Source organism: Trichechus manatus, unplaced genomic scaffold, assembly GCF_000243295.1.
Source record: "Trichechus manatus latirostris isolate Lorelei unplaced genomic scaffold, TriManLat1.0 scaffold00004, whole genome shotgun sequence".
NCBI classification, from domain to species: Eukaryota; Metazoa; Chordata; class Mammalia; order Sirenia; family Trichechidae; genus Trichechus; species Trichechus manatus.
The window spans coordinates 7,923,301-7,947,595 of NW_004443940.1; the positions used below are offsets into that span (position 1 = coordinate 7,923,301).

The window sequence follows — 24,295 nt, forward strand, 5'->3', positions numbered from 1 at the left end:
ACAGAATACTCTCCCTGAGAAGAGTTCTGGGAAATAAATTTTATTTACTTTATTATGGTGATGTTTTAACATCCCTTATAGATTGGGTTCCCAGGAAGATGACCACCACTTGGTCTTGGGCCATCCATGATACCCAAGGACAGGCCACAGGAAGGTCATATGGAAAGGAACAGGTCTAGCCATAGGTCTTGGCCCTTGTGGGACTGGAGAGGAGGTGCAGGACTGGGCAGGGGCACCATTTTCCTGGACCTCTGCTTGAAACATTTCATGTCAAGTGAGAAATACAGCCACACTCGTGTGTGTGTGTGAGAGGGAGAGAGAGAGAAAGAGAGTGTAATTCTTCCATTGTAAACACACTTCAGTTCTGTAACTCTATTTTAGCTATTTTTTAAAATAATGAAATGTTTTTAGACATATTTTCGCATTTCTTTATAATTTTTCAATACCATGATCCTCAAACAATAAAAATGGCCTGAATCGCCCTTAATTTCTGAGAGGTCCTGTTTTGGGCATTACTTGATTTTCAATCACCTGGCCTCCTTAGTTTTCTTCATTATTGTGCCCCTTCCAGAAAAGCTTAAAAAGAGCTCAGTAAAGGATGTTACTGCTTGTGACCACAGGGGGGCAGGATAATCCCAAAAACTGAATGAACTCAGCCTGCCGCCTCGACTGCAGCGGGCCGGACCTTGGCTTCTCAGAACCACCCCAACTTGCAGAGGCGCCGCTTCACTCCTGTTACCCTTCTGCTTCAAGCCCTCAGTGTGGCCCGCCACAGTCAGTGCACAGTGCCCTGCTCTCTAGTCAGTGTGGAGCTGCTTTTCAATATCTGAGCAGTGAAAATGCTCCTCCCAGTCACCAGGTTTAGTTCCTTTAGTTGTGTTTGTGAGGAACGCAGTACTAGGTGTTGGTGTGTTTACATATGTTGGGGATTCAGGGAGGGCAGTGACAAAAGAAAGTGAAAAAAAAATTTTTTTCAAGGAAAGCACATTCTTATCTTCTAAAAGCTAATCGTTTTGTTGATGAGAGAGAAGGAAGGGAAATGATATTTATTGGATTTACTGCATGCCATTCAGTGTGCTAGGCATTTTCATCTCATTTTGACTAAGGTGCGCCTGACCCAGGCCATGGTGTTTTCCATTGCCTCATATGCATGCGAAAGCTGGACGATGAATAAGGAAAACAGAAGAATTGACTCCTTTGAATTGTGGTATTGGCGAAGAATATCGAATATACCATGGACTGCCAAAAGAACGAGCAAATCTATCTTGGAAGAAGTACAACCAGAATGCTCCTTAGAAGCAGTTATGGCGAGACCATGTCTCACATATTTTGGACATGTTATCAGGAGGATCAGTCTCTGGAGAAGGACATCATGCTTAGTAAAGTAGAGGGTCAGCAAAAGAGAGGAGACCCTCAACAAAATGGATTGACACAGTGGCTGCAACAATGGGCTCAAGCACAACAATGATTGTGAGGATGGCACAAGACCGGGCAGTGTTTCGTTCTGTTGTAGACAGGGTCGCTATGAGTCGGAATCAACTTGACGGCGCCTAACAACAACAACGTAACTGTACGGGGTCCCTGGTGGCGTGGCGGTTAAGCGTTAGGCTGCTAACCAGAAGGTCGGCAGTTCGAACCCACCAGCTGCTCCTTGGAAACCCTACGGAGCGGTTCTACTCTGTCCTTTAGGGTCACTATGAGTCGGAATCAACTCAACGGCAATGGGTTTAATGGGTATAACTTATGAAATAGCTTGTACTACCCTCACTTTACAGAGGGAAAAACTGAGGCTTAGAGGTTTAAAAATTTGCCCAAAGTCACATAGCTAACAACATGCAAGCCACAATTCAAACACTGGTCATTCCACTACATCCTATATCCCACTGCATTTCATAAACTCACAAAAAGAGAAAGAAAAAAAATCTTCAGAAAAAACAAGTTAACACATGAATTAATATTGCCCAAATGAAGCTCACAGATACAAAGGAGGGATGCTAATGAAAGTCAGATAAGGCAGGATATAATTAAGCATAACTTCCTGGACAAAGTCAGTCCTGAGTTGAATTCTGAAGAAGGTTGCAGGCCACAGATTGACAGAGTAATAAAAGCACTAAGGAAGGAAGGAAGTCACGTGGCACAGAGACTAACTTATCTGAAACGAATGAGTTTTAGCAAAAAGTAATAAGAGCTGAAGAAGAGGGAGCAATTGTTCAACTCAACAGGCATTTACGAGCTTCAGCTCTCTGCAAGGCACTGAGCTAGGGACTGGGGAGGATGCAAGTGGACAAGGAACATTTCCTACCCTTTAGGGGTTTACATTTGAATGGGAGAGATCAAGCACGGTTCCAAATAGCAGTGGTCCCGAGGCAAAATGTAAAGTGAACTATATTGCAAATATAAACCAAGAGCTAGGAGAATACAGCAGATGGAAGGTGAATCAGAGCAGACTCCATGAAGGAGGTGGCATTTGAGCTCAGTCTGGGAACAGGATTTCATCAGGTAGAGGTGGGGAGGAATAATATGAGCCCTCACAGAGGAAGGAAAGGGTAGAGTGTTTGAGGAATAATGAGTAGTACAGACTTGTTCAGGACGAGTGAGGGTAATAAAGATGACAGCAGAAAGGTAGTATGTACTCTTTAGCAAAGGAGGGATCTGATGAAACCATGTTTTAGAAAATTAACTGATAATAGTACATAGGAAGTACTAGAGGGGAAGGAATTGAGTTTGATAGGAGCTAAGAGGCTACTGCAATGCTCCAGGCACAAGGAAGTAAATGCCTGTACCAGTGGCAGCAAAAGTGGAAAAGAAATTCTCCTAAACTGTTCTCATTTACACATTAGTCTTTAGCTTGAATAATATGAGTCTGTCTTTGAGAAGGTGCTGACTCCCTTCTGAGCCTGCAAAACTAAAGCCTCAAACCTGAAGCATAGTGCCTCTACGGAGACGATATGAGAACTTCTTCAAAGAAGCTCTGCTCTGTGGTTCTCCCAACAACTGTAGGTTAAGAAGTTAGAAAGACAAATGTAAGGAACATTGATGGGGTTCTGCAAGGAAGACGGTTGCCTGCCAAGACCACCTAATGTGGTGCCTTTTCCTTCACAGAGGCGCCATGCTTCTGGCTTAGTTCTTCAGCTTTGCAGGATCAGAAAGTTGATTTTGTCAGCAGCGTCTAGAGACAGACTCAAGATGAAAGTATAAGCCAGAATGTTTTAGAGAGAGAACCATAGCCACCAAGAAGAGCAGAGACTTGACAACCACAAACCTGTCATTAGGATGTCCTTGAGCCAGCACATACTCTCCTCTGAGCCAAGTGTGGGTGGGCTCTACCAGTGCCTGCCCCTGCAGCTCCCCTTGGTCTGTGCTCCCTACCCTCTCCCCTTCTAATGGACACATCTATTTTTAGGTATCCTAATACCATCAATAAGGCTATAGCCAAATCTTGCTGTGGTTGACTCCACCACTCTGTGTAGATTAGATAGCTTAACTATCTGAGGAAATCCTCCCCCCCTTTTTTCTTTGCAGATTCTTGATGGGCAATAACTTTTCTATTGTTTGCTTATACTGCCCATGGTAAGGGTTTCTAATTTTCTACCCTTCCCCTGAGGAGAAAAAATATTCTCCAAAATTCTGTTGTTTGAACTCCAAGCAATATTTTCTCCCTACTTTCTGCACTCCTTTGCTCAATCCCATGTCTTTGGTTCTGGAGCTTCCCCCTTATGCTTTGTTAACTCTTTGCCTCACTGAAGAGAAGCTGCTCAGTCATTTCTATACTTGTTCCTCAAGTTGTAGTTCAGGCCTCAGGCTCAGAAAAATTACATTACTTCATTTTTTGCCTGTGACAAAATAAGATTCACATTATTAAAAAGAACATTTCTCTTTACTTACAAGGAACTTTCCTTGAGCAATGACTTCATATTTATCACTGTAGCATCCTAAAGCAGGATGGGGCAGATGAGAGTTTGACAGAAATGGTCAAGAATAGTGTTGCTTCATAAACTTCTTAAGGGCAAAGAGTGTCATATATACCTTTGCACCCTGTGCAATATTTCATCTTCTATATAGTAAATTCTTCAAAAATATTACTGCTTGCTGGAATGAATGAAATAACTAGTTAACTAACGAGTCCACATAACTATCCATGGAAAATGATAGAGTTTTAATCATACTGGTAAAAGAGAAATGCATTTGGTGACTGTTTCCAGCCACAGAATGAGTCCTTGAGTATGCCATGAAGTCATGTAACTCTGGCCACATCTCCCCTGTGCTGGACCAGGACATTGGACTGAAGCCCCGTTGTTCCCTGTGGAGAAGCTGCCACCTCTGCAGACTTGTCCTCAGGAATGTCGTTCTAGAAATAAATGAGCTTTCTCCCTGGGGTCCGTTAGTCATACACAGAAGTTAATTCATTGGAGAAACTGGCTTTTCTTAGGCCCTTTGTAAAAGTATTTCAGAGAGTCCCTCATGGTAAAATGGAGAAAGCTGGATTCCTCTTCCGTTACTTTCCAGCTCTTGCCTCATTTCCTCTGTCTGTCCTTCCTCCACCGCCTTACGTTTGGTTTTCACTGACAGCCTTTACCTGCAGACCCAGACTCCCTGATTCCTCAGCTAGTGTTGCCTGAAGCAGAAAAAATACCAGCATAACCTCATGACCCCCACCCCACCCAGCTCCATTCACTCGGATTTGCAATTAAATCACATTCCACCAGACCACCCCATCTTTGCTGCTAACCAGGCTTGTGAGACACTGTGCCAGAGACTACCTCGAGTGATCTGTATCATAAAGTGGAGCTCAGGGGTTCATCTTTTTTTTTCTTTCAGTCTTTTTAAAATTTATGTTTTATAACGGAAGTAATAATTGAATACATTTTCATTGTCAAACAACAACATAAAGCTGAAGTCCTTCTTGTTAGCTAAGTATTTAACTTTCCTTGCTATATATTTTTTTAGTTGTTTTTATGTTCTAGCGTGTTTTTTAAACACAAGAAATACACGGTTACAATAAAATTCAAACAGGATAGAAATATGAAGAGTAAAAAGAGGAAGTATCTCAGAGCCCCACCCCATTTGCACTCCCCATCCATCACTGTTAACAGTAATGATAGCCTACCAGACCTTTGTACAATTTATTTACATTATATGTGTGTGCTTATGCAAATCATTTTATTTCTTATATAAATAGGATCATACTATGCATCTTTTCTACAACTTTCTTTATTCACTTACTATCTCTAAGATTTCCATGTCAGTACATATAGCTTTATTTGTTTTTTAACAGCTGCACAATGCTCCATAGTCTGAGTGTGTCATAATTTACATAAATATTCCCCTATTGATGCATATTTGAATTGCTTGACTTTTGGGGTTTTGCTTATTTGTTATTACACAATGCTGCAGTGAACATCTTTGCACATATCTCTTTGCGTACTGTCCAAAAATTTCTCTAGGCTAGATATCTAGAGGTAGACTTGATAGATGCATTTAAAATTTTACATTTTTTTAAATTTCCAATTAAAGATGAAGACATTTTAACCACTATTTCTCTTTCTTCTGCAGAGAGGTCTATCTTGGGAACTGACATTGACCTTCAGACTATAGACAACGATACTGTCAGCATGGAGATTTTCTTCAAAGCCTGGCTACATAACAGTGGAACCGACCAAGAGCATATCCATCTCCTTTTTCCTTCAGGGTGTTTCAACAACTTTTCCAGAGCCAGAGATAATCCAAGTACACAACCCCCAAAAGATATATTATATAGGCTGTGATTATCCTAGTCTAGGATTAGGACTCTAGATTAGTGAGTCATCAGAGTACAGAGTAGTTGAGGCTTAGGGATTAGATGAGGCTGTCCAGTGTAAGCATGAGAAGTAAGAAGTTCTAAAAAGTGACCACAGTTAGAAAACCAAAACTAATTAAGCCCAGCCAGCAAGGGCCAGTTAGTTTAGGGGCAAACAGTCTCAGACACCTCAATAATAGGGCATCAGCTATACTACGTAAGAGCACAATGAATCACTTCTTTTTCCATTTTCTAATTTGTAATGTGGTAAATACTGCTGACATTGTAATTTGAGGCATGCTGGTATCTCAATGATATCAACAGGGCCTGTGGGGAGAGGGAGAGAACCAAGATTAAATAGAGATCTCGCTAGGGAGGCACCAAACTGAGTAGAATCAAAGCAACTACAGAGGCTGACCTCAGGGAGACAATCAGTGGCTGGCCCAAGACCATATTCACAAGGCACGTTCAGGCAATTATTGAAACCAAGAGATCCAATCCAGTATTCTGCACACGCCAAAAAAGTCCTGGATATTCTTCTGGCTAGTGACAATACATCATTCCATGTCCCACTAAATGGTAGGAAGAAGGCCACTTCTATTCTCCCATCCCTTTGAAGATTGGCTCAGAACTTGGGGTGGCAGGGCCTGCATATGGGTCCATCAGTATAGTCAGCCCCACTGAGCTTCAGAAAGCTGACTCTTTAGAGATCAACTTTAAAGGGAAAGGACCACGGTGTGTCTTCCTTTTTAAGGGTGGAAGTTTGTACCCACTTTTCTCATTGAGCAGAATCTTGGTAGCGACTACAGAGATTAGTGGAGGGTCGAAGGCTGGACTAAACATCATGCTTACCTGGGCCCTTCTCTCAGGCTCTGACACAACACACTGGAGTCACTGCTTCCTTCAAGGGCTCTTTCTTTGCCATTGGCAGCATATTTGAGTTCTTATGCATGTCCCCTTTTCTTCAGCTGGAACTGTCATAGAACTTTTCTATGATCCTGGTCTCTGTCAGGACAAGGAAGAACCCATTAGAGGTGTTATTAGATAGGATTATGGTTTCCCAAGACCTTTTCTTTCTGAACATAGCCATGGAGTCTCTAATAGATCCCTCTGTCTCAACCTATGGCCTGGGATGACTTTGACAACTTAACTTTATTTTAATATGTCTTTCCATTGTGTATAAAATCTTCTTCCCAGGACTTCCTTTCCACCCCTTTTGTCCAAGGCTCATGGTACCAATTCGTCTCTGTCCCATCCTCTGGAACTCACTTATTATCTATTTTCCCCTATTTAAGGCAACTGGAAACTTTATACAAAAGTTAATTAATAGCTAACATATTACTGAGCCCTACCACTGTGCCAAACGTGATGTTAACACATTTCCTTGCATTATTTCATTTCATCTTCACAAAACACCATGAGACAGGTGCCATTACTCTGATGTTGAATATAAGATGCTATCAGTTATAAGATACACCATTATTTTCTGTACCACTAAGAAAGAAAAACACTGCCAATTAAACATGACATAATGCTGTCTTATCGCTTAGAAATAGTATTTTATCCTTATTGAAAGTGCTTTTTTGGGTTAGAGTAGTAACCAAAAGAAAAACCAGACCCATTGCCATCAACTGGATTCTGACTCATAGTGACCCAAAATCTTTATTTTGTACATTTGACTGTTCTCAGCCCAGAGGATGTTCGTCAAACCCAGCTCTATCTCCCTCCAGAGCCTGGGCCCTTACCTACTACACTAACCTGCCTGGTGCTGGGCAATTCTGAGCGAAGGGTCTAGAGATTCAGTTCTCTTACTAGGAGAGCTTGTTGTTGTTGTTGTTAGGTGCCATCCAGGCAGTTCCAACTCATAGCAACCCTATGTACGACAGAACAAAACACTGAGCCATCCTCACAATCATTGTTATGTTTGAGCCCATTGTTGCAGCCACTGTATCAATCCATCTCATTGAGGGTCTTCCTCTTTTTTGCTGACCCGCTACCTTACCAAGCATGATGTTCTTCTCAAGGGATTGGTCCCTCCTGATAACATGTGCAAAGTACATGAGATGAAGTCTCACCATCCTCACTTCTAAGGAGCATTCTGGCTATACTTCTTCCAAGACAGATTTGTTCATTCTTCTGAGAGTCCATGGTATATTCAACATTCTTCACCAACACCATAATTCGAACGCATCAGTTTTTATTCTTCCTTATTCATTGTCCAGCTTTCACATACATATGACGTGACTGAAAATACCATGGCTTGGGTCAGGTGCACTTTAGTCCTCAAAGTGACATCTTTGCTTTTTAACACTTTAAAGAGGTCTTTTGCAGCAGATTTGCCCAATGCAATCAATATGTTGTTTGATTTCCTGACTACTGCTTCCATTGGCTATTGATTGTGGATCCAAGTAAAATGAAATCCTTGACAACTTCAGTCTTTTCTCTGTTTGTCATGATGTTGCTTATTGGTCCAGTTGTGAGGATTTTTGTTTTCTTTATGTAGAGGTGTAATCCATACTGAAGGTTGTAGTCATTGATGTTCATCAGTAAGGGTTTCAAGTCCTCTTCACTTTCAAGGTGTGTCATCTGCATATCGCAGGTTGTTAATGAGTCTTCCTCCAATCCTGATGTCACATTCTTCTTCATATAGTCCAGCTTCTTGGATTATTTGTTCAGCATACAGATTGAATAAATATGGTGAAAGAATACAAACAAGATGCACACCTTTCCTGACTTTAAACCACGCAGTATCCCCTTATTCTGTTCGAACGACTACCTCTTGGTCTACGTGCAGATTCCTCATGAACACAATTAAGCATTCTGGAATTCCGATCTTCGCAATGTTATCCATAATTTGTCATGATCCACACAGTCCAATACCTTTGCATAGTCGATAAAACACAGGTAAACATCTGTCTTGTATTCTCTGCTTTCAGCCAAGATCCATGTGACATCAGCAATGATATCCCTCATTCCATGTATTCTTCTGAATCCAGCTTGAATTTCTGGCAGTTCCCTGTTGATGTACTGCTGCAGTCGCTTTTGAATGATCTTGAGCAAAATTTTACTTGCATGTAATATTGATATTGTTTGATAATTTCCACATTCTATTGAATCACCTTTCTTTGGAAGGGCACAAATATGGATCTCTTCCAGTCGGTTTGCCAGGTAGCTGTCTTTCAAATTTCTTGGCATAGGCAAGTGAGCGCTTCCAGCACTGCATCCGTTTGTTGAAACATCTCAATTGGTATTCTGTCAATTCCCAGAGACTTGTTTTTTGCCAATGCCTTCAGTGCAGCTTGACTTCTTCCTTCAATACCATCGGTTCTTGTTGATATGCTATTACCTGAAATGGTTGAATGTCAACCAGTGACTCTGTACTCTTTCCATCTTCTTTTGATGCTTCCTATGTTCACTATTTTGCCCATAGAATCTGTTATGGATTGAATTGTGTCCCCCAAAAATGTGTGCCAGCTTGGCTAGAACATGATTCCCAGTATTGTGTGGTTGTCCACCATTTTGTCATCTAATGTGATTTTCCTATGTATTGTGAATCCTACCTCTATGATGTTAATGAGGCAGGATTAGAGGCAGTTATATTAATGAAGCAGGACTCAATCTATAAGATTAGGTTGTGTCTTAAGTCAATCTCTTTTGAGATATAAAAGAGAGAAGCAAGCAGAGAGACAAGGGGACCTCATACCACCAAGAAAGCAACACGTGGAGCAGAGCATGTCCTTTGGACCCAAGGTTTCTGTGCTGAGAAGATCCTAGACCAGGGGAAGATTGACGATGAGGACCTTCCTCCAGAGCCCACAGAGAGAGAAAGCCTTCCTCTGGAACTGGCATCCTGAATTCGGACTTCTAGCCTCCTAAACTGTGAGAGAATAAACTTCTCTTTGTTAAAGCCATCCACTGTGGTATTTCTATTATAGCAGCAGTAAATAACTAAGATAGAATCCTTCAGTATTGCAACTCCAGGCTTGAATTTTTTCTTCAGTTCTTTCAGCTTGAGAAATGCCGAGCGTGTTCTTCTCTTTTGGTTTTCTAACTCCAGGTCTTTGCACATGTCATTTTAATACTTACTTTGTCTTCTCGAGCCACCCTTTGAAATCTTCCGTTCAGCTCTTTTACTACATCATTTCTTCCATTTGCATTAGCTACTCTATGTTCAAGAGCAAGTTTCAGAGTCTCTTCTGACATCCATTGTGGTCTTTTCTTTATTTTCTGTCTTTTTAATGACCTTTTGCTTCTTCATGTATGATGTTCTTGATGTCATTCCACAACTCATCTGGTCTTCAGTCATTTGTGTTCAGTGTATCGAATCTATTCTTGAGTTGGTCTCTAAATTCAGGTGAGGTATACTCAAGATTATACTTTGGCTCTTGTGGACTTGTTTTAATTTTCTTCCTCAACTGGAACTCGCATATGAGCAATTGGTGGTGTGTTCTGCAGTTGGCCCTTGGCCTTGTTCTGACTGATAATAGTTTCTCCATTGTCTCTTTCCACAGATGTAGTCAATTTGATTCCTGTGTGTTCCATCCAGTGAGGTCCACGTGTATAGTTGCCATTTATGTTGTTGAAAAAAGGTATTGGCAATGAATAAGTCATTGGTCTTGCAAAATTCATATCATTCGATCTCCGGCGTTGTTTGTATCACCAGTGCCGTATTTTCCAACTACCAATCCTTATTCTTTGTTTCCAAGTTTCACATTCCAATCACCAGTAATTATCAATGTACCTTGTTTGCATGTTTGATCAATTTCAGACTGCAGACTTTGGTAAAAATCTTCAATTTCTTCATCTTTGGCATTAGTGGTCAGTGTGTAAATTTGAATAATAGTTGTTAACGGGTCTTCCTTGTAGGCATATGGATATTATCCTATCACTGACAGCATTTTACTTCAGGATAGATCTTGAAATGTTCTTTTTGACAATGAATGTGACGCCATTCCTCTTTAATTTGTCATTCCCAGCAGAGTAGACCATATGATTGTCTGATTCAAAATGGCCAATACCAGTCCACTTCAGCTCACTAATGCCTAGGATATCGATCTTTATGCATTCCATTTCATTTTTGATGACTTCCAATTTTCTTAGATTCATAGTTCATACATTTCACGTTTCAGTTATTAATGGATGTTTGCAGCTGTTTCTTCTCATTTTGAGTCGAGAGCTAGCATGGCATTTGCCCATGGTGCTGATTAGAGTTTCTCTGCTTCCCCTCTCTCTTTCCAGGTCCTTCAGTACCAGGGTCAGAGCTAGAAGGATTATCTGTAATTGTTTTTTGAAATCAGCAAGTTTTGGGGATACATGGTAGAACTTAGATCTAGATTCCAGTCAGCATGTCTGCTGAGGAGGTCTTCACTGAACTGCAGACCAGGCACAATTGGAGTGAGCTCTGGGAAAAGTAGGCCTCCTCTAGGTTGGGCATGACTCACCTGAGATTTTAAACAACCACAGTAAAGACCATATGTGTAGTTATCCATTGTTTAAAAAATAGATGCATTGCCACATCCATTTGAAATGAAACAAATCAAAACAAAACAAAACAAATTCAAATTCTGCTAGTGCAGAGTCTTTTGAAGAATACTCCTCGGATGTCACTTTGACTCGTCCTTACAAGGTTCAACACTCCTCGCCACCTGCTTCTTTAGCTGCCTATAGCCCTTATCCCATCTCTAGGTGCTTCCCTCACAGGCCTCCTGCTGACAGTCAGAGTGCTCAGTCAACTACAGACAAGTGTCTTCTCCTTTCTGTGGTTTGGGGCTTGCTGTCTCCAGGTGGTGAGAAGCATACCAGGTTCTAGACTTCAGCTCTGCTAAAACAGCTTCCCCAGCTTTGGAATATTCAGCTGGGACTACAGTTTCTGTAGTTCTCAGCCCTGGATGCAATAAGAATCACATGGGGAACCTTTAAAAATACCAGTATCTGGACCTCATCGCCAGATATTCTGATTTAAGTCGTCTGGGGTGGGGCCCAGGCATTGGTTTTTTTTAGAAGTTCCCCAGGTGATTTTTATTATAACCACGGTTGAGATCCTCAGCCAGAGGAACACAGCTGCCCAGTCCTGATGCCCAGGAACCCAGCAGTGGAGAAGTCAGGCAAAGAGGAAATGAGAGCAAGCTGCAGTCCTAGACAAAGCGTTTCTACTCACATCCTGGGCTCTGGAAAGCACCAGGCCAAGAGCTGTCTCCCCCAGAATTCATGTCTAGGTCAGATGCACTGGGCCCGTGAGGGCCAACTGGATCTGACACCTACTCTGCCATTCTTTCTTTCTTTCTTTCCCCCCCTACTTTATTTCTACATTTATTTTTATCTCATGTTGCAGTTAGTACAATCATTTGATACATCACTAACATCAACCACTAGCCATCTCACAAGTTCTGAACATTCTGATATTTGCAATTCTGTTACCAGTATTGAAACTGAGTATACATTTTATTTTAAAACTTTGTAATATCAAGAATGCCAGCCTAGTGCCACAGAACATTGCACACTGTGGTGTGCGAATGTACCTGCTAGAGTAGAGCATGACACCAAAGAGGACAACACCTAGGTGAGGGACGCATACCTAGTCCAAGCCCTCCTCAGGATGGCTGTCCGCCTCAGTGATGCTCCAAGGCTTAAAAATAAATGAATAAATTATGTCTTATACTCAGGTTTCTTTGAGGAATCAAAAAAATAAACTATTTCAGGAACTTATTGCTCCCCTCCCCCAGATTGTCCCTAGAAGAGCTCACAGAGAAACAGTCGCTGTCAGCTGACTGCCAGCCTGACTTCTGCTTTCCTGCTCTTCCTTTAGCTGACCTGCACTCTCCCCAAAGCTTAGCCACAGGGAAGCAGCAGGAGCAAGATTTTCCTTCTCTGACTACCAAAGGGTCTCTGCATATTGTAGTATTAGCTGCCTCCCCGACAGACAGCACATGTTCCCCTCAGACTGGCTTACAAGCCAGATCTCTCACTATGAGGCAACTGCTCAGCAAGCCCAGGAGAAAATAAAAATCATGTCAGACCCAGAAAATGAGTTATCTATAGTGTAGGGTAATAGAGATACTGTAGGTTCCCAAACCAATCTTGCTTTCTTCTTTCCACTCCCCTCTCTCCTCCCAACCCTTGCCTGCCTGGTAGAAGTGGAATGGGTAACAGATGTCTCTTAATCACATAGCCTAAGGTAAACTGTAACTCATAATCCCTCCCCCAATGTCGTTTTTGTTGTAGTGTGTCTGAAATGTGATCTCCAAGAGCGACTTCTTAGCCCATCCCTGCTCCCTGGCACAGCTGATGGTTCCTTGAGAATGGATGACCCCAAAGGAGACTTCAGCACAATCTACCAGATGGCTTCCCAGTCATCAGCCTCTCGTTACAAGCTCCGGGTGATCAAGTATGCTTGAAAAGAACCTCCCCCATCCATGCGAATACTTATTCTTACTGGTTCCACGGCTAGGTAGTCCAGAGATGGAGGGCATCTCTGAGTGTCAGGGAAGAAGGAGTCAGTTCCAAACAGCAATTACATGTATGGGCATGAAAGAGCAAGTAGAGCCCAAATGAGTGAGCAGATAGTGGAAAATGTGCCTCGGTAGAACATTCTGAGGTCTGGATGAGGACTGGAAATCCAGAGTCTCTGAACATAGAGAAAAACAAAATCAGTAGAAAATAAAAGCTTTACATTCAGTAATTCTTACTGAATACTTACGGTGTTTAGGTGGCAGGACAGAGATCCAACCTTCAAGGAGCAAGTAGTACATAGAATCTATCCCACCCCACTCCCACTTCTCTAAGCACTAAAGTTCCTACTTCCAGGGGAGTTAATTCGAGGGCAGAATTGGCAACAATGGCAGAGATCACTTTTACTGTTTCCTAATTCTTATCATGATACTCAGTGCATAGGTACCTGAGTAAGTGTATTCAGGGGTTTTTGGCTATGGATGCTGCTAGAGAAGCTTCTTAAATGCATCCTTTGTCAACACCTTGCCATGGAAGAACCAGAACTGGGATGCAGATGGTTAGCATGCTACTGTGTAATATGGTTGCTGCAGCAGAGTACCATGGGAGCACCCCCAGAGAAGTCACTTAGAAGAAATGGGTTCAAGAAATCTTGAGCCCTCATGATGGCTGCAGCATTCATTGATTAACAGATTTTGAGAATCCTCTGTGTGCCAGATACCATACTAGAAGCTGGCTGTACAAAGATGAATTCACATGCCCCAACTTAAAGGCAGAGTCCCTGGATGGCGCAAATGGTTAAGTACGTGTATCTACTAAGTGAAAGGTTGACGGTTTCAACCTACCCAGAAGCACCTGGCAATCTGCTTCCAAAAGGTCACAGCCATGAAAACCCTATGGAGTGCAGTTCTACTGTGAAACATATGGGGTCTCCATGAGTCAGAATCTACTCAATGGCAACTGGTTTAGTTTTTTATTTTAACCTAAAGACTTTCACAATAGGATCCTGAATTTAAGCTGAATTTAAGTGCATCTGGGTAGAGGTTCTGGGTATCACTAAAGAGTCTTTTGCTGCCATTGTCTCTTTTCAGGGCTCTAAAATTCAGTGGGGTCTGTGAGTCACTGATGTATGGACTCCCATTCATCCTCAGACCCACAAGCTGTTGGCAGCTGGACTGGGATGAGCTGGAGACAAATCAGCAGCATTTCCATGCTTTGTGTCACAGCTTGCTGGTGAGTACCCAGGTCCCCAGGCGAGGAACAGAAGTGTGTTAAAGTTCCAACCACAGAAAAGCAGCTAACTTAACCCTGCCCTAATTCCAAACTTGTCCCAGTCCTCAACAGGATAGGAAAAAAACTGGAAATACTCTGGAATTTGAAGCAAATCTGATTTGCCTTTGTTGGTTTCATGCTATAGAGAATAATCCTGAATTCAGTTATGTAACACTAAATTTGAAAATCCCTGATTTTGTAGGCTGAATATTTAAATGGCAAAAGAAAATTTTCCACAAGTAACTATATTTTAAAACCTACTTTCTTCCTAACACTGTGCTGGGTGTTATGGTTTATTTAAACGAAGAGCAGCTGATCTGTGCCAGACGTCGTGCTAGGCCCTAGATATTCAGTGGTAACATAAGAGGCATCATCTATGGCCTCAAGAAATTTACTCTGTAATAAAAGGGACAGAATTAAACACACACAGAGTGAAAGACATAATATAGATATTCCTGAGTGGTGCCAAACAGTTAATGTACTCAGCTGCTAACTGAAAGATTGGAGGTTCAAGTCCACCCAGAGGCACCTCGGAAGAAAGGTCTGGTGATGTACTTCTAAAAAACTTAGCTATCGAAAACCTATGGAGCACAGTTCTACTCTGACACATGGGGCCACCATGAGTCAGAATCAATTCAACAGCAATTGGGGTGTGGGTGTGTGTGTGTGTGTGTGTGTGGGTGTGTGTGTGTGTGTGTGTCTATATTCTTAATTGTGATAATTTTATGAAGGAAAAGAAGAAACTGCTGTAAGAGAACCTCTCTATGAAACTGACATTTAAACTGAGACCTGCAGGATGAATGGGAATTAGCCAGGTGAAGGGTGGCAGGAAGGGCATTCCAGGTGCAGGAAAAGGCATATGCAAAGACCCCAAGGCTGGAAAGAGCTGAGAGGAGAACCAAGAACAAAAAGCCATTGTGGCTGAAATACAGAGAGCAAAGGGCAGAGAGAAGCAAAGGTGCGGCTGGAGAAGTGAGCTGGGGTCAAATCACACAAAGCTGTGTAGGCCAAATTAAAGACTTTGGACTTTAAGTCCATGAAAAATAAATCATTTTAAATCATGAAAAATGATATCATTTATTTTAGTTTTAAAAGATTACTTACACTGAAATTTGGAAATGAAAGCAGAAGCAAGAATGGAAATAAGAAAATGAGGTTCGAGGGCATGGCAGTAGTCAAGGCAAGTGATAATGGTGGCTTAGACTAGATGTTGGAAGTCACGATGAGAAAAGTACATCAATTAGAGAAATATTTTAGAGATAGAATCATCAGACCTTGATAGAAGATTGGATGTAAACAGTGAGGAAGAGGAAAGCATCAATAGCTGCTGGGTTTCTACTTGAGCAACTAGGTGGATGCCACTTCTGTGAATGGAAAAAATAAAGGAACAGATACATGAAACAATAATACTACAAGAAAGCAGAATACAACAATGGCAAATATAACTCAAGGACATGGATAACTGCTCCAGGGATGGTTTTGACCCAGTCGGATGTGTGCAATCAGGACAGCACAGCAGTGTGTCTTTCACTATGAGAAGCAGACTTCTTTTTTTCCTGTTTCAAAGCCCACACTCCCTTTTGGGTCCACCCACTGAGTTCCTGTTTCCTATCTCAAGAACACCCATCTCTGGTCTTTGCAGAGCAGAGACAACAGATGCCTTCTGACTGGTAGTACCCAACAGCTCAGTTTCCTCTTCACTCCACCCAATTCCTCAGGATCTCAGAGACAACATGTCACTAGGTAGGAATTTCCCTAGAGAGCCTCCAGTACATTCTTATAGTACATGGTATTTTAAACATATACTGGCATTCTAATACACTGATAAAGGAGTGACTGGAAAATAATAACTTTCAATACTTTAATTCCATTGCTGGGAAAGTAGTCCAAGAAAGCAATCAGAAAAGGGACCAAAGATGTATGTACCAGCATGTTCAGCTCAGAGTTATTTACAGTAGTAAATAAATAAATAAATAATAGGGAACAACCTAAATGTCCTAGAGGAATGGTTAAATCTAAATAGAAGAAGAGTTATAGGCGCTATAATTTGGCCAAACAATGAGATACTCTGTAGCCTTTAAAAACAAGAATGGGAAAGAGTATTCCCTTCCATTCTTGGTTTATATACACAAGATCAGAGTCTGTCTGCTCTGGACTTGGAGTTTGAGAATCTGTATTTATTTATTCAACAGGTATTTACTGAGCACTATGTGCCAGGTACTATTCTACGGGCCATAAAGAGCTCTTCTTTATCACTCCTTTCCCATGGAAACTCTCACACGTATGTGGTTGACCCATCACTAATACTATTTTTTGGAGCATTTAGGGGCCCTGGTGGCACAGTGGTTAAGCATTTGGCTGCTAACCAAAAAGTCAGCAGTTCGAATCACTAGCCACTTCTTGGAAACCATATGAGGCAGTTCTACTCTGGCCTTTAGGGTCTCTATGAGTCAGAATCGACTCGACAGCAGTGGGTTTGGTTTTTGGTTTTAGTCAATTAACCAAGTGCTTTTCAAACTGTCTCTCATTTAATCCTAACAATAACTGTGTGAGGGAGGAATCATTGTCCCTATTTTTACAGATGAGGAAGACTGAGGCCTAAAGAGGTCAAGTGACTTACCAAAAGTCATACAGCTATTGCAAGTGGGTGAGTCAGAATTTGAACCAAGTTCTGTTAACTTGAAAGTTCACGTTTTTAATTTCTTTGCAAATCTGTACTCAGGATGTGACCAGATACAGACTGCAACACTAAGGCTAATTCTTCTTTCACCTAGACCCCATCTTCTGTACTTTATTGAACTTAAACTCACTTGAAGTTGACTGGGTCCTCTTAACAGCTCCTCACCCATCTTGTGTTCCTGCTCTCTCTACTCTGTGTTTCATCCAGATGAAAGACCACTCTACTTTTCTGGACAAGAGAGAAGCAAAGTTTGAATGGCTCTTTTTTCTTGCTTTTCACATGACAACATCTTCTCCAAGAAGCAAAACCCCAGAAAGGCAGTGTGTTAGTGGGAAGCATTTTTCATAAGCATCTGCTCATTCATTCAACAACAAAGAAAAATTTTTTGCATACCTTCTACGTGACAAGACTTAGTTCAAGTTTTAACCTTCCTGGTCCTCTTTTTACAAGTTTGCAGCACTTCTTCAACCCATCCTTGGTCTTTGTGTTCTTTCTTACACCTTTTTCATGTGCTCTTTTAAAGTTTGATGTCGAGCCAGCTCCCTGTGGAACTCCCTTACCTTCTGTTTTTCATTGTAATGTTTCGCCTCAAGCCAACTTCTCATTCTAACTTCTGTCTTTCTGTTAATAGCACTACCACCACCGTCTAATCACCCAAGCTTGAAACCTCAGTTACTTTCAGCCATCTCACCCTTTACACCAACTTCATCAGCAAGTCACATCAATTTTCCTCTCATAACATGAGTTGTAACTGCCCTTTCCTTCCCATTCCCACTGTTTGTTGTCATCAAGACTTCATCAGTAAACTCCAAACCTGCTTTCCTACCTTCAATCTCTTCCTCTTCTAATTTGCCCTGCACACTGGCACCAGAATAATGTTCTTAAAGCATTCTCCTGACTAGCATATATTTTTCAGTTGTGCCAATACCCAATCACTTACTAAGCTTCGCCTGTGCTGTTCCCACACCATCGACTGCATTTGTCTTCTCCTCTCCTTTCTTATTGTCACTATCCTAGGTCAGGCCCTTTTTACCTCTTTTCTTTTTAACATTGCAGTCATTTCTTACCTTGTCTCAATGCCTTTAGTGTTTTCCCTTCCCCATCTGTTTTACATGCTGCCACCACGTTAATCTTCTTGAAACACAGCACTGATCCTGCCATTCCTCAGCTTTAAAAAAATATTATGGCTTCCTATTGCTTATGCATTAAATTCCTTAGCCTAGTATTCAAAGTCCAGTCTTGTCTCCCATTATTCCCCCTTCATGCACTGTATATACTATATACTACAGCCAAATAAGTATACAAAAGTTACATTTTCCCACTTTTAAAGCTTTGCTCATATTGTCCCCTTCTCATCTCCATGTATTCAAATCCTACCCCATTCTGAAGACCCATCTCAAATGGTGTTTCTTCAAAGAGACTGTTTTAGTCATCTAGTGCTGCTATAACAGAAATACCACAAGTGGATGGCTTTAACAAAGAGAAATTTATTCTTTCACAGTCCAGTAGGCTACAAGTCCAAATTCAGGGTGTCAGCTCCAGGGGAAGGCTTTCTCTCTCTGTCGGACTTCTCATCAATCTTCCCCTGGAGTAGGAGAATCTCCACGCGGGAACCTCAGGTCCAAAGGATGCGGTCTGCTCCCGGCACTGCTTTCTTGGTGGTATGAGGACACCAACTCTCTGCTTGCTTCCCTTTCTTATTATCTCTTGTAAGATAAAAGGTGGTGCAGGCCACGCCCCAGGGAAACTCCCTTTACATTGGATCAGGGATGTGATCTGGGTAAGGGTGGTGTTACAATCCCACCCTAATCCTCTTTAACATAAAATTACAATCACAAAATGGAGGACAACTACACAATGCTGGGAATCATGGCCTAACCAAGTTGACACATATTTTGGGGGGACACAATTCAATCTATGACAGAGAACTTTCCCGCTTCCTCTATCATTAGACCTTTGTGTGTTCTATTCCTTCTTAGAGAAAAGCATATTTCAAATAGCTTAAAATACACATGATCCTATGATTTGGGTTAAAGTCCAAGATACAGATTTGACTGCCCAGATTCCAAGATGACATGGTCACCTTTCCTAGTGTTTCTACCACTTCCTTACTTTACCACCTAATTCTTCAGTCTTAGTCAATTTAGGTCCGGAGTAGAAATCCCTCCACTTTGTTACCTCTCTTTTTTGGGGAGTCAAGGGAAGGCAGTTTCCTTATCTGTTGTGGTAAAATATAATTTGTATTGTCCATGAAAAGCATGGCCTTTAGAATCAGATGGCTTGAGATTTTTGACAGCTTCCTTATTTCCCAACTGTGTGAATTTAGGCAATATACTTAACCTGTCAACATGTGGTATATTCATCTATTTATAACCCTAACAAATCTAGCAGCCCCCACGTGATTTAGTCTTTGCACAAATGGCATATAAGGAAGCACTATACAGAGGCCTGGAAGTAATTTTTAAATTAATTTATTTGTGTCTTTCACAAAACACCAAAGAGGACCCATTTCACAACCCATGATGTCATTTCTTGTATCTCTTTCTCTACTCCCTAATTATCTCAGACCTGGAACTGTTCCAAGAGTCTTTCATATGACAAACCCTAAAACTCTCTCCACATCTCAGGTTCCTGTTCCTTTCTCTGTCTGCATCCTCCCAGTCTCGGGCTGTGAGTCATAGATTGACTTAGCTTCACTGACATAGTTCTCCTCCCTCTCAGGGCCTGTCTCTACTTTTTCAAAATATCCAGGAATAGAGCTGACATGAGGTTTTCCATCATCTCTTTCCACAGATATAGTCAATTTGATTCCTGTGACATGATAAGACTTCTCCTTTCATGAGTTAGAAGTGGAGTGGGAAAAAAGGAAAGAAGGGAGAAGGTACATGGCAGACATACATTAGTAACTCTTGTCCCTGTCACGTGTAAAACAGAGATAATAAAATACACCTCATAAGGTTTTTAAGATAATTAAATAATATTACATGTTTAAAGCACCTAACATATGCCTGGCACATGATTTTCACATAGTGGTTGGTTAGTAGTTCTACAATTTCCATTTGTTTCTTTTTTTATAGGTTCCAATTTGCTAGAGAAATTCTCCATATTTTCATCTATTTTCTTGTACATATTAATCATCATTCTTTTAAAGTTCTTGTCAGCTAACTCCAATACCCTGGATCACCTGTGGATTTGTTTCTGTTGTCTCTTTTTTCTCTTGATTTTCAGACATTTGGTCCTGACTTTTGGCAAACCTGCTAATATTTTAGTGAAAGATACATTGTATATAAAGAAATTGTAGCAGTTTCAGTTGGTGTTGGCCTCTTCTAGATAGGGTTCACCCTTTCCTGCTCTAGGCAGATAGAGTAGTGGCTGATCATCCTATTCTGCTCAGGCAGGACTGTGCTGGGTTAAGGCTAGGCTGCAGCCCAGCTAAGGCTCAGTCTACCCCTGGTTTGCTTCTGGCCCTCCAGGGTTTTCCAGTGAAAGCCTGGTGTATTTGAGCATTCCCTCCCCTTGGAAAGTCCCAACTCTAATCTTTGTTTCCCAACACTGCTGAAACATTCTACTTTTCAGAACTTTCTGCTTGGGTGTTTTTGCCTCCTGCCCCAAGCAGTCACAGTATTTGGCAAATGGTCTAAGTTGAAAATTGGTTTGAAGGCTCCCCACCAAGTCTCCACCAAAAGATCTGCTGGTTTCTCTTTTCCCCAGCAAGTGCCTCGCTAGGTGCAAAGTCTGGATTCTCAGACCCCCTACTCATTTCCTCCAACCTGGAATCAACATAGGCCCTTGGGGTAAAAGAGGCCCTCCTCAGAGACTTAGCTACCTCTAGTTCCTATTGCCTCAGCAGCTCCCCACTGCCTTCAGACAAATGGTTTCTGTATATTATTCACTTGTTCTGGGCAGAAGAACCAGTCTGCTGCTGGCCACTGCAACTCCCTCAGATGCAGAAGTAGATGCTTATCAAGTGTGCATTTATTCTCCCTTTGCATCTCTTATCTGGCTAGACAAACTACGGTACATTCTCTGGTTTACCCTCAGCCATCTGGCTGGCTCCTTCATGTTTTCATTTTTCAGTTCCCGGGTTTCTTTGCAAGTGTAAGCACAGCTCAGTTTATTCAATGCTGTCTCTTCCGCCACCTCTTCTTTTAGAGCAGTTCTTCTGAACAAAGTCTACACTGCCATAATTAAATTCTAGTCATTAGTGTCAGCCCACCAGGTCTCATCAGCTATAAATGTTGTGTAACTTTTCAAATTACATTTTACACATATTCTAAACTTTAGTCAACTGCAGCCTTAAGTGCTACTCCATTCCCTGATTTTTTACTTGAGACTTGAATGTTGCACCCGCCTGTCTTCCTCATAGATTATTTTGCTTTGAGTCTTTTACTTCCTTTTCCTCAGAAGATTGCTTCATCAGATCAGCAAGGCTCCTGATAAAACCATTTTTCCCAGTGTTTCCTGAAAGATATGTGCCATCCATTCATTCCTATAAATTTCACTGTTAGATCAAGCCAGACCATAAGAAAGCTATATGCTTTGACTGCATTCTTTGGAGCTTGTATAGCTCTATATCAAAAAACTATTCAGTTATTTTTAATTTAACAAAATTCAGTAAGTCTATTATTATTACTAAATGTATACGTTATAAATCATAAATGTATTTTTAATTTTAAAAAATTTAACACTTTATTACATTTACCGTGTCCTTCACTGTTCTAAACACCTCACAAATATTAATTTATTTTATCCTCATAACCATCTTATGAGGTAGGCATTATTATCTCTGCTTTACAGATGTGGAAACTGAGGCCCACATCACATAGCTGGTAAATAGTAGAACTAGGTTTGAACCCAGAAAGGTTGGCTTCAGGACACAAACACTTTTTTGTTTGTTTGTTTATTGTTGTAGTTTAAGTGAAAGTTTATATTTCAAGTTAGTCTCCCATACAAAAATTTATACATACATTGTTATGTGACCCTAATTGCTCTCCTTATACTATGACAGTACACTCCTCCTTTCCACCCCTGATTTCCCATGTCCATTTAACCAGCTCCTAACACTCTCTGCCTTCTCATCTCACCTCCATACAGAAGCTGCCCGTTTAGTCTCATATATCTACTTGAGCTAAGAAGCACACTCTTCACGAGTATCATTTTATGTCCCACAGTCCAGTCTAATCTTTGTCTGAAGAGTTGGCCTCGGAAATTGTTTTAGCTCTCGGCTGATAGAGAATCCGGGGGCCATGCTTTCCGGAGTTACTCCAGTCTCAGTCAGACCATTAAGTCTGGTCTTTTTACTAGAATTTGAGTTCTGCACCCCACCCTTCTCCCGCTCCATCAGGGACTCTCTGTTGTGTTCCCTGTCAGGGCAGTCATTGGTGGTAGCCGGGCACCATCTAGTTCTTCTGGTCTCAGGCTGATGAAGTCTCTGGTTTATGTGGCCCTCCTTTCTGTCTCTTGGGCTAATACTTTCCTTGTGTCTTTGGTGTTCTTCATTCTCCTTTACTCCAGGTGATCGGGACCAATGATGCATCTTAGATGGCCACTCGCAAGTTTTTAAGACCCCAGATGCCACTCACTAAAGTAGGATGCAGAACATTTTAATAAACTTTGTTATGCCGATTGACCTAGATGCATGACCCAGACTCTTGACCACTCTACAGCCATATGAAATCCATTATTGGGCTGATTGCAGGAGTTCTCTGAAAGATATCATTCACTACTCAGTAAGGACCTACAAGAGAGCTCCCAGATTTTATATCAGGAAAAGCTGTGGGGCTCCTGTCTCTCAAAAGTAAGTGGTTTGCATGTCTCTGAGTTCATCTAATCCTGGCTCTATCCTTGCCCTACCCTTAGGTTGCCTTTGTCCAGTCCCCTTAATTACTTATTTTATGTTTCTGTTTTGTTGCATTTTTCTAAACTGGCTTAATTGCTTTACAGAATGTGGCAGGGAGTAAATATAGAAATAAATAAAATTAATATTTCCCAAGCCTTTATGCAATGAGTCTACCCATCACCAGGAAAACCTTATTTCGATAACCAAATCCTAATGTGTACCCCAATTATGTAGCTAGTGACTCACTTTCCACAGCCTCATTTCTCTTACAAAGTTATGTCTGTGTGAACTAGAAAAAGAAATGAAAATACCAACTAGGTCTTTCAGTTTCCTACTTAAAATGTCAGAGTCTCTGGAAATGCATTCCAGGGCTTTACAGGCCATGTCTGCCCTAACTGGCCATAGGACTGGAGCCAGGATGTGTCCAGCAGCTGTCTAAGGGCACAGGCAATGAGCTGGTTGGGCTATAAAAGGGTGGGGAAATGGAAAGTCCTTAGTTATACAGGCTCAGAGTCAAACCAAGAAGCCAAGCTGAGTAGGGTGATGGCAGGTCAAGAGCCATTAAAAAAAAAAGAAGAAAGAAAAAGAAAAAAATGCAGAGTGAAGAGTCTGCAGTGGAGACAGACAGGTTCTAGAACATCAAGGTAGCGTGGGGTCAGTGGGCTTCCTGGGACCCAGACTTGTCTATTTTTCTGGGTTCATCTTTTACCATGCCCTTCCATTCTCCACTCCAGCCACAGTAATAAATGACCAAAAGTTCCCTAAATATGCTAACCTGTTTCACACTGCCAAATCTTTTTTCTTGCTACTCCTTTCCTACTGCCCCTGCCCCCTGACAAATATCCACTCGTTTTTCCTATATTCTGCTTAAGTATCTCCACTGTGAAGCATTTCCTGCCCCCACCCTGAGTCTACCCCCACTCTTTGCCTCTTCCCCACCCGTCTCTATCTATTGCCACATTCATCCTGACCTTCATAGCACTGCTAAGCAGTATGAATTTGCACCATAGCTCTGCGATGTGAGAAATAACACATTACCTTTTTTTTTCTTTTTTTGCTTTTTTTTTTTTTTTTTTAAATTGTACTTCAGGTGAAGGCTTACAGAACAAATAGTTTCTCATGAAACAGTAGTACGCATATTGTTTTACGACATTGGTTAACAATCCCACAACATATCAACCCTCTAACTTCTCAACCTTTTTTTTTTTGGTGAAAATACACATAGCCAAAGATACACCATTTCAAAAATTTCTACATGCACAGTTCAGTGACATTGACTACG

At 41.4% G+C, this 24,295-nt stretch overlaps 1 protein-coding gene across 2 annotated transcripts in view; it reads left to right on the top strand.

Annotated features, from left to right (window-relative positions):
• M1AP (meiosis 1 associated protein) overlaps positions 1 to 24,295 on the top strand; it is a 105,076-nt gene that overhangs the window by 63,710 nt on the left and 17,071 nt on the right. For both annotated transcript variants that reach the window (XM_023732482.1, XM_012556265.2), the window contains exons 4-6: positions 5,554 to 5,727; positions 12,998 to 13,160; positions 14,314 to 14,455. In XM_023732482.1, the coding sequence (XP_023588250.1) occupies positions 5,554 to 5,727; positions 12,998 to 13,160; positions 14,314 to 14,455 (479 nt within the window). The remainder of the gene's footprint in view (positions 1 to 5,553; positions 5,728 to 12,997; positions 13,161 to 14,313; positions 14,456 to 24,295) is intronic.